The 14,057-nt window shown below is 36.9% G+C and overlaps 1 protein-coding gene across 4 annotated transcripts in view; it reads right to left on the reverse strand.

The window, feature by feature from the left end:
* Positions 1-508: 508 nt before the first annotated feature.
* The window catches only part of myo16 (myosin XVI), a 122,294-nt gene continuing 108,745 nt past the window's right edge, over positions 509-14,057 (reverse strand). For 3 of the 4 annotated variants that reach the window (XM_032567383.1, XM_032567382.1, XM_032567381.1), the window contains exons 33-35: positions 11,806-11,958; positions 10,562-10,644; positions 509-4,046 (exon numbers count right to left, since the gene is read on the reverse strand). In XM_032567383.1, coding sequence (XP_032423274.1) covers positions 3,876-4,046; positions 10,562-10,644; positions 11,806-11,958 — 407 coding nt within the window. In that variant the 3' untranslated portion in view covers positions 509-3,875. Of the gene's footprint in view, positions 4,047-8,147; positions 8,253-10,561; positions 10,645-11,805; positions 11,959-14,057 lie in introns of all 4 variants that reach the window. The other variant, XR_004339874.1, reaches the window with a different exon arrangement.

Here is a 14,057-nt window from a genome sequence, read left to right on the forward strand (position 1 = left end):
CAATTATTTTTGTATGCCACATGCAAACATACACAAACACAAATATGGGGCTTCCACAAATCTCCAATTTGCCCAGTTTTCACAAAAAAAAAATTTTTTAGTGAGTTTTTGTGTGCTGTCTTCTCTACATGTGAACTGGGCCTTAATGTCGGCATAAATGTCTATAAGTTTGTTAGAGAATGTAGCAAAATGTGACAGGAGGAAGAACCTTTTGTCTTGGCCTATATGCAGATAAAAAGCAATCTGAACACGTCGCCATGGTAGTGGCATCATCATGCGTTAAAACAATCCAAACAAAGCTCAGCACAACTTCATATAATCTATGGCAAAACTGAATTCAAATAAAAAGATAATGTATAATTTTCATCCAAACATACCATTACGTATTATTTTGAGCAACATGACAAATGTGATATTGCTAAAGTAAGTTAATGAGCTCTAAATAAATCTTTAGACTGAACTTTGTGTAACCTTCTTGGTTTTTTTTTCTTTACACATACAGAGAAACTGACATTGACACAATTGTGCTTTATTGCTGTACAGAGACAGAATTATAAAACATTGGGATAATATTTATGAAATACCACAATCTTTTTGTTTTTTCCACAAACACATACATATGCAAATGAAAATATATTGTATGTCAGGTACAAAAGAAGGATCACAATAAAAAAAAAATAAAAAAAACGTATGACAAAATTATGAAAGGCAGTGACAAACCCCATATTTAGGTGCAGAAGTAATAGAATAACAATAACAGAATGGCCATTTAACACTGACTGTAGCACCAGAAAGCTGATCTCTGAAGAGACGATTTTATAGATTCCTGACGAACAGAGATGAATGGCAGTAATCGGCCTGCCAGTTATGCGTATTGTAGACTTTCATGTGGACAATTAGTGTTTGGGGTAGACGAAGGGTTCACAGTGTGGTGAAAAACAATTCTTCACATTAGAAAATCAGCATTTTTTCCAAAAGATATGCATGTTATGGAAAGTCCAAACATATTGGTCATGCAAGGTAAAAGCCTTATTTCATGGTTTAAGGGTATGCACAAAAATCACACAGCAAACCCGAACACTGTTCATGATGAATGGTAGGTTTTACCCTGCAGAGGGCATCAACAAAGTTCACCAGCTTGATCTTTGTCTATTATGCTTGCATCAGATTTGCTCCTTGATAATGTTTCTAGTTCTGCAGCTCACAAGGTGTTCATGATGGAGTAGATCTGTCCTTTTGCATTGTTACCTCACTTTAAAAATGAACTCCAAACAAAGACATAGTTCACATTAAGCAATCAAGTATATTCTTTTTAGAAGCAAGAGCATATTCCAGTAATAATTCACAAAGCTACAAAGAATATCAGTGATGCTCAAAGAATAGATGTTTGCATTTAGACATTCAGTCAAAAAACAAAACAAACAAAACTCTGGTGGTGATGATTCCCAAGTCCTCTTGCACCTTTGTGTTGCTAATTTGTAAGGCTAAATCAATCAGACACATTGTGGGTGATCAGTGGCGAAGAGAAATCCATTAGAGATATTGATACCAAGCGTCGTTAACCATTTAGGCCAATCTCCCAAGATCAAACAGCTTTCCGAGACACGCCCAACACAGAGATCAACCACAACACCACATAAACATTGTGCAGTAAACAACTGTATGGATATTTAAAATCAATCTTCCGGCTTGCATCAGGAAAAAAAACAAAAAAACATAACAGGATCTGGAGGTTGATAATAAATACGTAAATAATTCCACAGTAACAGACAAGTCATTGTAAAAAAGAAGATATTCACACTTTTTTAAATAAATCTCTTCCAGTTTCTCAGTCATTGCATCAACCCCCCCAAAAAACAAAACAAAACCGCAAAGCATTCTTCAATCTCAGAGTCCTTGTAATGAACTGAATTTTTACACCTCATACATGTCTTTTGTCTTTTATTTCAGTCTCTATGCTCTTCTGGGATGATGAAAGCAAAGGACTTCAAAAACCAGTCACTATTTACACTGACGTTAGCATGGAAACACCCGTAAAGCCAGTTTCATCCGTCCGTTAGAGGAAGGAGGGCAGCAGGTTGAGCTGGAAAGAAGGTCTGTGGTTTGGGGTCAACCGGGGTAGATGATGGAAAGGACTCGGGGTTAGAGGTGAGTGGAGGACAAGCACACAGTGGAAGAATCTGTACAGAAGTCCAGTTGATCTGTGTGTGAGCTCTCCTACATGACACCAAACACACAACCCCGCTTAGTTGTCGACACAGGCATCGTTAGAAGCTTGAAACATTAGAGGCTCAGAACAGCAATGCAAACTCTGAAGTCCAACTATATTTATTTTTTCTTATTAATTCATAACTAATGAGCAAGCTAAAAAAAAAAAAGTAAAAAAAAAGCATGAATATGTCTCAGAATAATTGAGGTTGCATACTGTATAGCCAGACCGACACGGAAAAGGAAGAGTGCAAATAAATAATTTGAAGCCTAGAATTAATGACATTCAGGCTTTCAAGGTCTGTTGTGGGTAAAACTAGAAAAAACACAATTTGAAAGTCTCTCCTCTTCATCAAACTAATTTTGTAAATGAAGCAGCATCTCTGATCTGCAGGATGACTGATATTCTTTAATGAACAAGTCCAGAATTTAAAGAAGATGCTTTTATAAACTAAGAGGTCAAAGAATATAACTTGTTTGAAGATTTGAGCAAAAGTTGGATAAATTGTTGTCATTATTTCTGTGGGACCTAATGTGTTTGACTCAACCAAAGAAAGATCTGGCCTCATATGCTCTCACCTAACAACGCTTATGTGAATACACAATGAGAGTTTAGCATGTTTTTTCTCTTATTTACGACGTTTTTCCTCGGTTCACATTGTCAATAAAACTTATTTACTCTTTTAAACCAGCCTGTACATCAAATAATTAAAGAGCTTACAATATGTATCATATGTAACAATAATACTTCAATCATATTTTCACTTGAATCACTTTGGCACAGAGTCGCATGTTCACAACATGAAGCTCATACTTGTCTGCTAAAACATTTGCATCTTGAACAACTTGTTAGATTCCCTTTTCATGGTAAAGGTAAGTGCAGTGGTTTGGAATTTGGCCACAGGGCTTTTATTCAAGGCTGGTCAATACCGAGGACGAGAAGTACACCTTGGGATAATACTGAGGTTAGCCTGACCCCTTGGTAGCTTGTTGCCATAGTTACCAGAAGCACTTAGGAGCCGAGCATGTTGAAGCCAGCTGCACGGATGTTAAAAACCTGGAAGTTCCTAAAGGCGTTGGGTTTGCTTGTAAACTTCACAAGTCTGCATGCAAGAACCCCGGTGTGAACATGTAGGAACTCAACAGTATCATCAGCACCATGTTGTGGGGAGGAAACTTGTTTGTGTGCAGCAGTAATTCAAGACTATCTACTGGAGAGATAAGAGGCTCTTCGGCATCTGACCACCACAAATATGCTGCTGATTTGCTCTCAGGTGTAGCCTCCAGTAAATGGGCATCATTCTTTTGGTGAAAATAAATAGACGTGTTATAATAATTTAATCTCTTATACGTCTGCTTATTTTTTTTTTATACATAAAGTATTTGATCATATAATAAAACCCACTTCCACAGGAACAGTTGTTTATGCATTCATACACACTGTGCACACTGAGTTTATGTCATATCAGGTAGAGCATTTTCCACAGTCAGTGCAAATACAGGAGAAGCCGAAGCCCAGCTCAGGGATTAGGCTCTTTAGCTTTCGGCCACGGTTCATCAGCGTAGCCCACGGGCAGTGAGGTTGGTGGCCCAGATCAAATTTACAACAAAACAAAGAGTTTATTTTTGACGAAAGGATTTGAAGACGTAACTTCAGATACCGCAGCTCAAGGAGAGGCCTTCCTTTTGGTCCAGAGCAGTGTGGGGGGCAGGGGTGGGGACGGAGGTGGACGCTGCTTGTGACTGCTCCGCCCCTCACACTGCACCTGCCGCCAGCGGAGAAGCTCCCTGAGGGCGGCACTCTCGTCTCTGTTGGTCAGATGTAGGCGCTGGAGCAACTAGAGAAGAAGGAGGGAGGTTGGTTTGGATTAGAGAGGAAGAGCATATGTTACTCGACTGGATGAGATGAAGAAGCAAATGTATGATTAATGAGAGATGTGAATGAAACGTTCAGGTTTTACTTCAATGCAGCTGGATAAAAAATATACAAGTTCCAGTCTCGGACTTGTGCTCAGGCCGTAAATAAAAATGTGCATATACAGAAACACATTCAACCACTGGAATAAGAGCACATCACTACTGATGTGCAAGTCAATTGTTTAGGTAAAATTAAAAAGGATTCTCAGATTTTTGTTGATAATCCAAACCAAGAAAATATTAAAAAGAAACTTCAATGCTCGGTTATAATTCAACAGATGAATTATGTGGAGATCAGCTTTGTAATAAATTTTGTTTTTTTCTCAGTTGATTGTCTACCAATTATCAGGACAAGATTATTCTTCACTGATCACAGAGTCTTTAAAACACAGCTTGTGATCTGAAAAGAGCAATAAAAACAATCTAATTTGCCAAAGCCAATAAAAATTAAATATTTCTATCACCCTTCTACGAAAATCAATTCACTTGCTGCATCTAAATTATTATTAATTCTTAAAAAAGCAAACTTACTCTTATTTATTCCTGCTGACATCCGTCATGTTACCCAGCAGTCGGCCTAAGCCAAGGGTTTCCTATTTCTTTATTCCATCTTTTTAAGTCTCTTATTTCACTCTCAATAGTTTACACACAATGAGTTCACCAGATATTACATGGAGGTGACCGGATGTCTAATGAGTCCATAATCTAAATTTAATCATCTAATTGTGTCACTTGTGAATGTATTTTGTATTAACCCGAGATGTCAGAAAAAAATTCCTTCAAAGAAAAAATTTTTCCAAGCTTGAAATATTTTTACCGTAATATTTTCCAAAACATGTCACTTTCTCACAGCAATTACACACAAGCAGCAGTGTGACGTAGGTGAGCATTTTGTTTCAGATATCCATATAAGATTAAACACTCAGATTGACCGCCTGCACCGGCAGACAAGAATCTGATCCATAATTTACACCTCTCTGTTAGGCTATTCAATGTTGGGTGCCGAGCAGGAACACCAGCTCCTGGAACAGTAGACAAGAGGGAACACCATGTCCTTCTGCAATGCATGACTGAACATGGACTCACGCAAACACAAATAGACTGAATGCAACAAGGCTCAGAAACTATTGGAAATATTCAAAGATTCGTAGTTTGTGACCTTTCTGACTGAGAACGCTGCACATGTAAGCAATAATCTTTAAAACGGAACAATAAACATGATACAATGTGAATATAGCATTTACAACATAAAGAAAGTTTGATAACACTTATTTGACGGGTTGTGAATAACACTGGCATGACACCTGTCAAGAACATGACATAAGTATTTATGAATATTTATGACTGTTGTCATAAAGTGTCACTCGGTAAATCATGACACTTTTAATACAAAGTTGACATTACTTAAAATGCCTTTGTTATGACAACTTGTCATTAACCAAGAAATCATGATCTGACATAAATTTGTTATAAAAGTACCGAATGACACTTTATGACAACAGTCATAAATATTCATGAAGACTTACTCATGGTCATGACAGGTGTTATGTCATGTTTATGATGGTGTCATGACTTATTCACCCGTCAAATAAAGTGTTACCGAAAGTTTTATGGTAATAGTGCTTAAAATAGTTCTTAAAATTGTATATAAAAAAACTGAACTGCCAGAATATTATGAAGATTCTGTGCACTCCATGCACAAGTTTGGGTCAGGTAAAGCTTGAAACCACCACAAGTCTGACTTAAAACAAAAATAACCAGAACAGGTGACGTCTTGATCTTGGAACTCAACTGTGAAATTAAAAATATTTACTGGTAGTTAAAATGGTTATGCATTTATCTATTATTGAGATTGCCTTGTTCTGTGTTGCAATTTCAGTGAAAGATTCATTGTGTTTTTTGATTAAGAAAAATTCAAAATCATAAAAAAAGTCTTAGGTTAGATTGAAGAAAGGTCAGCAACTCTGTAGCCAGATGGTAATTCTGTAAACTAGTTTTTTTCTAGTATACAGAAAAAACCTAGGAAAGCACATAAATACTAAGAAAATGTAGTATTCCAACCCCAAATGTGACGTAAGTTATACCTCATTTGTAAAGAAAGCAGAAAAAAATATGATGGTCTAAAAAGAACCTTATACTTTTTGAAAGTGTGTTTGTTCCAATCTGGTTAATATCAGAACAGACTGTGCTTTAAAGATGAAAGAGGCAATGATATCAGAAGTCAGTAATCATTTCTGTGTGAGCTTTTTTTTCTTGGAAATATCTTTTTACCAGCGGGTTTAGTTCCACAAAGTATCGCACTGTTTGTCCTTCTCCTACGTTTCAGAAATGAGAATGTGTTGTGCTGTGTAATTCTGAGAAGGAAACGTGTGAACACTCCTACTTTAAATGTCATTGCCTTTCCCAAGACATTGTCTGAAGGGATAAACAAAACTATCAATCTTTGTTGTCTTCAGTCATTCAGCCGTCTGTCAATTTGTTATATAATTAGCCTCGGCTACTCTTGGAAAAATACAAACCAGTCTATTCATTCCTAATCAGCTTGCCCTCTTTATCTTCCAGCATCCTTTCTTCTTATTAGTTATGAAAGTCCCACGCAAACACAGTTTGGAATGAAGCTAACAGTCGAAAAAATGATTCACAGAATGAACTTAATGAAGAAATTAATGACATTGAAACCGATCCAAAAAGCCATCAGAAAAGTATTTTCTCACAGTATTTGCACCATGTCTGCAGTGATGAGCAGAGCATGGAAGAAGACAGGACAAACACAAATGTGTGTTTGGTTTTACAAACATTAGACATGTATGAATATAGTCCAACTTTTAATTACATGAATCACCAGAGTAATAAATCAGGGAAAAATAGCCTGAAAACGGATTAATAGGTAAATCAAGTTACATTAAGCAGCAAAAACATTTGACCAGGTGAATAACAACTAAAATCAAAGACTGCTCAGAGATTTGTGGCCTCTTTCCGAACTCTGGTTTTTGTGAAGTTTTGTTCTGTTGGTACAAATTCTAGCCAATTATAATTTATCTTCCAGAGCTATAGTAAACAGCATTCAAAATATTTTCTTACCCTCCTGCTAGTAAATAGAAACTAATGTTTAGTGTTACGAACTACAGATGCCAACCTCAACTCTGAGGCGACGGTGGCCTGATGGGAAGAGTAGTCATCCTGCATTTGGAAAGTTGTGAATTTCAGCCTAATTTTCTACATCTAACTTTTTTTTTTTCCAAAAAGTTCCCAATGCTTCCAAAATCAGCATCTTCTAAAACAGATAGAAGTTAAGAGCACCTAAGAATAAAACTTTACTGTAATACCTTCGTTCTCTCAGATATCTGCAGGCAAAATGCTCCCAGGGCAGGTATAAATTGTGGCAAAAACCCACTATGTACCCAAAAATGTTTACAAAATGACTAAAAGCTTCCATGATGCAAAATAGCAAATAACATTTTCAGCATACAAGTGTTCTTTCCTCAGTAACAATTTCCACCGTTGAGTTTTGACTGTCGGCTTAATCACCTGATGATTAATAGAAATTGCATTTTGAGTTTTGTTGATTTTTCATAATTAATTTTATGAATAGAGCGTAACATTTCTATGCCTTGAATCAATCACTGAACTGGGATTACTGGGAACACCAGTAAGTATCATTGAAGATCTAAGAAGGAGGAAAGCCCAGCTGGCCTATGTTTTCTTTTTAGATATAAACAATGGTAATAAGAGGTTTCTCTACAAACAATAAAAAAGGGAGCAGATGAACTGTTGATGAAGTTATGCAAAAGCAGTGCTTTTCTCAATTTTGGCTTCCTGATTTTATGTACATGTTGATCAGAACATTATGATCTTCTTTCCTTGGCTTTGGTTGCTTATAAAAGCCCCGGGCTCCATAAATAACCAGACTATTAATCATTTATGCCAATGTTCTGAGGAAGTATTATACTTTTGCAGAATTTCTATGAAAAACACTGCTGTTGCTGTCAGGCTTGAGATCAGCATGGCTGTGACACACTCACCACATCCCTATATATGGGAAGTGTTTCCGGTGAGCCCCCCTGACCACCCTCTTTGTTTTAGAGGGCAGCCCCTGCACCAAATGGAGAAAAGTTGAGATGCCCCCTCTGGAAAATACATGAAGGATAAAAGAGCAAAAATGTTAGAATTGCAGAGAAAGAAAGTCTTCTCCGTACTCGGAAGGTGCTGCAAACGTCTAGAAACACTGTGATTAGGAAAGCCGGCGCATCAGCATTTTACCTGCGTTCACACACAGGTCATCTGGAAATGGAGGGGAAAAGTGTTTCTTCAGTCGCAGGATTTTAAAGAAGGAACACAGAGTCCTGTCACACCTTTTGTGGAGTTTTATCTATGAAAGGTAAATCCTGTGAGCTCGTCTCAAAATGGTACACCATGTCCTTTGCTTATTCTTTTGCTTCGAGCTTAGCTGAAAATCACTCGCTAATCCAACCTGATATTAAAGTTCTTTTAGTTTCCTGAGAGAAAACTTTGCGTGAAAGTCTGAATATTATTCAGCATTCAATATATTAGCACCTTAAAGCTGCAGTATGTAACTTTTATATAAAAAAAATAAACGTTTTTTACATATTTGCTAAAACTGACGTAACAGTCAAATGTGACACAGATAATTAGTGAAAAAAAATTTACTCTTTTGCCTTCTCCTTGATCTCCTATTGCCACCTGGAGAAATACACCGCTCGGTTAGAAACAACCAATCAGAGCCAGGAGGAGGGACTTTGCTCCCAGTACACTTTACTTTTCTAACTTTAAAAAGTTAAAATATCTGTTTAAGTGCACAAACTTGATGAATAAAGCTGACTGATATATTTTTATCATATGGTGAAGATAAATTGTTGAAGTTCAAACTGAGCATCAGAAAGAGGAAGAAAGGAGATAAAAGTGACTTCATAAGTGGCATGGTTATTGGTACCTCATACTTGTCTAAGTATTTCAGAAATTGATTTTCTTGTTCACTCATCTCTTACGGTTACAGAGAATAGCTTAAGATAATACAAAGGCATCTCTGCTTTCATCTGAGGTAGCATGTGTAATACCATAAGGTAAGAACAGGAAGCAGTGGCTACAATTCACCTCACCTCACCAAAATATGACGATGACAAGTTGAAATCTTATCTGATGAGTCTGGATTTCAGCTGAAAACAGTGATCCATCTTGACTTGGAATAGATCTAGCAACAGGTCATGTCTATATGCACAAAAACCTCAGACAGAAGAGTTAAGGTCATTCTGAATCAAACAAAGGTCCAACACACCACTAGACAGGTTTACCCAATAAAATGTTCAGTGAAGGTATGTAAAACTCAATTTAATTATTTGAAATTGCAAAAAGATATCCCAAAGTAATTTAGATATAGATTATTACTGTATCTTAAGATCAGGATGAAAAAAGATGCACATTGTTCAGAGAGAGTAAGGACCCTAAACCCTTCTGCAGTGTAAAATTGCCATGGAGGACTTTTACATATGTTAATAGAGCTGGCTGTCTGTAAACAATTATGATGTGAACCTCACCAATAAATATATATTACTGACATTTCTATCCTCTATTTCAGGCATGAGCTAGTAAGAGTTTATCTGCAATGTTCTACATGGGAAAATTCAAAGAATCAATATACCATTAAACGCTAAATGAGTCACATTCTGAGAATGCTGTTGTTTGGTTTAATTTTTTCAGTAAATCACAGGACTGTTTTCTCCATTTTTAAAAGATGACAAAGCGGATCTAAAGAAAAGTTGAATGTCATCTTTGGAGAAAAAAGGGGGTTGTTACTGGATGTTCTTGCCAGAGGTAAAATTACAGCACATGATAATAACTATGAGAGCTTGAATCTGTGTTTCCGACTTGCTCTATCCTTGGACTTTTTGTATGTGGTATAGATCATGCAAGTTTGAGTTCCTACTGCTTTAGGCTTGCTGATAATTATAGCACTGCTTAGTTGTACTTCCGTTTTTCACTTAGATCTGTGTGAGTTTGCGTTTGAGTGGAATGAATCTAATCCTGCAACAGTACACCTGCCTGTAGTGTCTGAAGAAGCTCGCATGTCAGGAGAGGTACATGATGTTCCAAGGAGGTGACTTTTTCTTAGTCAACAAACCCAAACACAATAACATCTATCATTACAGGGATTGTGCTCTAACCGTCCGTGTGTGCTGCTGTGAATGTGTTTGAGTAAATGTTTGTGTGCCTTCAACCGGCCGTAAGCAAACTGATCTCAAAATGAAGGTCAAGGTTTCACAAAGTCTGCAAAAGTGAGGCAGCGTCTGGAGCTAATAGGCTGAAATAAAAAAATTACACAGCACCTAAAGCTGAAAGTAAAATTAGTGTATTAATCAAACAATTCACCATTTTGGTGCATAAAATATTAGAAGGGAAATGCTTTGTGATGTGTGATTACCTGAGTATGATGGCTGTCCAAATGTCTGTGCAGGGAGGTGGTGCTGGAGTTTGACTTGCTGTGACTCTCATCCTCCAGTGATCCTGAATATCACACAAATAGCAAACACCCAGTCAGAGGTCAAATCCAGCTCTAAAAATATTCAAGTGGCCTTATTTTCACTGTACATCTCAATAATTAAATAGCAGCTGAAAGGAAATTTTTTTTAGCAATTCAGTTAAATTTTTTTTAACTCAGTTATTATATAGAGTCAATACACAAGAAGTGAAGTATTTCAAGAGTTTATTTTGGGAAAGTGTTGATTACAGCTAATGAAAATATAAAATTAAGTTTTTCAAAAAAATTTAATATTGCATAAAAACTTTAAAAACTGAAATCTAAGCTTGATTTGGTCAACAAACTGACCTGACCTAAACCCAGCAGAGACTCTATGGAGTAATATCAAGAGGAAGATGGAAACCTCCAGACTAGCAAACAAGCTGAAGTTGCTTCTGAAGAAAGCTGGTCTTTCATAACACCTCAGCAGAGACACAGACTGATGGCCTCAATTGCATGCTGCAAACACATATTGAGTGGATATACAGAATGTCGACATAGTCTGATGTTTGTGTTTAGCTTTTTGAACTGTTCAAAAAGTGAAGCAAGAAAGAATATGTTTTGATATTTTAAATAACTTTCAAATAAGTTTTATGTCTGCAGTTTTATTTATTATTTATCTATAGTTTTAATGATTCATATACAAGTTTTCTTCAGATAAGTATCTTGAATAATTTGGTCATATTCTATTTGAAGAAAACCAACACATTAACAATAAAAACTATAGATAAATAATAAATAAAACTGCAGCAAATAAATCTCATATATTTAAAATATCAAAACAGATTGTTTTTTTTGTTGACTTTTTGAACAGTTCAAAAAGCTAAGTTCACATATTGTGCAGACAGGTCCATTATCAACTCAGTTACTTTAAGTTACAGCATAACAAAACATCAAAATGTTTGACTTTTAGCTTTTTATTTCATTTTTTGGACCCTAAGGCTGGACTTTCCCATTTACTTGATTTTTCTCAATGAACATGAGAGCAACCTGCTTTTTCTTAAATAGGCTGTCATATGTAAACTTATGGAAGAGAAACAGGGAACTCCCTAAACCTTGACTGACCCTAGACAGTATAGCAGATCATGATTTCAAGAGGTCATTTGTCAGGAAGGCAAAGTGTAAAATGTAAAGCCTTGTGGTGTTACCATTAGATATCTGGTTGCCATTCTCCACAGGGACAGGGCTTGGGGGATGGAGAGAGTGGTTGTTGGCGTTTTTGTCTTGCAGCTGCAGGGATGGTGAGGTCGGTGCAGAGCCACTTTCTTCCCTCCCTGGCAGATTGATGTTAGAATTGAAACCTGGAAACAGAACAACCAGAGAAAAACACAATATACTGTATGCAGAAGTCACACTTATTCAGACAAAAAAACAGTGAGATTTCAACATATATACAAAGGTCTCTAAACTTAATACCTTCCCTGGTAATATCTAAAAGGTGTTTAAAAAATTACATTCTTATCCTAGCAGAAACATTAAGACAAATCTAACAGTGGGGGAAAATGCAATGTTACAGAAAAAACTTTTTTTCCCATATTATAAACATTCCTGGAAACATTTTGTAGCTCATACTTTAATCTTCTCCATTTGACGCGAGAGTTGAGGAACTTTTAATTAGCAGTCCATGACAAATTCAGAAAGCTTCAATTGTTGGTATTCTTGTTACTTCACGCTGCCCTCCCATTGTATTAGAAATAAATTTATTCTTCTCATAAAATATTTTACAAGGTTGAAGCAAAGAGAAAAGAATCTTTGATTATGCATTTTTGCAAAACTTCTCTAGATCATCCAGGATCTAGACTTTCCTTTGGAATACCTCCTAAATAAGCATGACTGTCCAGGTTGCTACTTTTTACTCAGATTTTTTTTTTGTATCAAAATGAATTTTAATCATAATTGCTAGTTTCTTTTATTTTAGGACCTTTCAAAAGTTTTTGCAAGAAGGGAGAATATTTGTGAACGGTGCAATAATATTCACTGATTATTTCCACTTGAGGAAAATTGTTAAATTATTTGTAACATGAAAATGCAATTTCATACTTTTGCATTTACAATTTAACTTTTTGAATTTGATTTTACTATGTGAAAAGTTTCTAATTTGGCTATTGGTTGACATGAATTTCCAAAAGCCTCTGCAGCTCTTCCAGGGTCATACAAAAACTGTGTAAGTAACCCTGGCTGCATGTGTTAGTAGATAATCAGCTGTTGTCTCAAACCAAGAATGTCTACCTTTTGTCTCTCAGCTCACCCACACCCACCCAGTCACATGATACCTAAACATACGCTTGACAAACTCTAATATAATATATTAGCTTCCAGAGTTAAAAATTGTGTCCAAGAAGGAGGGATGATCATTTCAATTCCAAGTTTGACTCCGGGGAATGTGGTAAAGTAAAACTGGATGCTAATCCTCTTCATTTGTTTGAAGTATGGGATTTTTATGACACATATTTGTGGAAAAATCCCAAGACCACCTGCCATCTTTCCTTGGTATTCCTGTGGTTTTCTCATACCATCGGGGTGAGGACGGGGAAGGGGCCAGCAGGGGACAGTCAGCTGTTCTGCACAGAGATGTCAGGGATAGCAACTATAACCTCTGCCCGCTCCCTAGAGCTGAGTATCACATTCAGTCATTTGACTGCCAAGAGGGAACGGAAGTGGCTTGTCCTGTTAAACCCATAGGCATCCCTATGCACTCAGATCTGAGGCGGCCGCTGTGCTCTGCCTGCTCAAAATACCCCGCTGCCCACCCCACTGTCACACACACCACTTTCCATGATGCCAGTGCTTTTTCCTGCTCCAGTCCAGATGCTGACGAAGACTCAAGTACAAGATGTGATGTGGGGCAAATGCGTCATCATTCACTCGCTCACATACAGTGTCTTATAAGGTTCTCAGCATCCAGCTCGATGTACTTTTTACCATTATAGAAGCATGATGCAATAGCTTACTACGCAAACCGAGTAGCTCCTCCATAAGGCAATGGAAAGATGAGCATTTATTTTCACCAACAGCTACTCCTTCCACTCTGCTCCATTTTTTTTACTTCTCCTCTAGATATTTGACCAGGTTGTACTGCACACCGCTTCAGAGCATTCACACTCCCCTCAATACAACATGAGTGAGCTGTTAAATATTTGATGCCTAATCCTCATCATTCTACTGCTCATGCATTATTAACAAAGCCCCAACTTATAAACTCTGAGGAAACACAGTCGGGTAGCTGAATTTCTATCTTCTCTTATAGGCTAAAGTTGTACTAAGACTGCATCAAATTGAATATTTACATCATCCCAAAGCAATCTCTTTTTGGGTTTGAATAGTCTGACCTGGTGACCCTCCACTGCACCAACTGTGTGTGACATAAATGTTTGCTCTACTTTCTATAATTTTGTGTGCA

The sequence above is a fragment of the Xiphophorus hellerii genome, chromosome 7, assembly GCF_003331165.1.
Source record: "Xiphophorus hellerii strain 12219 chromosome 7, Xiphophorus_hellerii-4.1, whole genome shotgun sequence".
Lineage (NCBI taxonomy): Eukaryota > Metazoa > Chordata > Actinopteri > Cyprinodontiformes > Poeciliidae > Xiphophorus > Xiphophorus hellerii.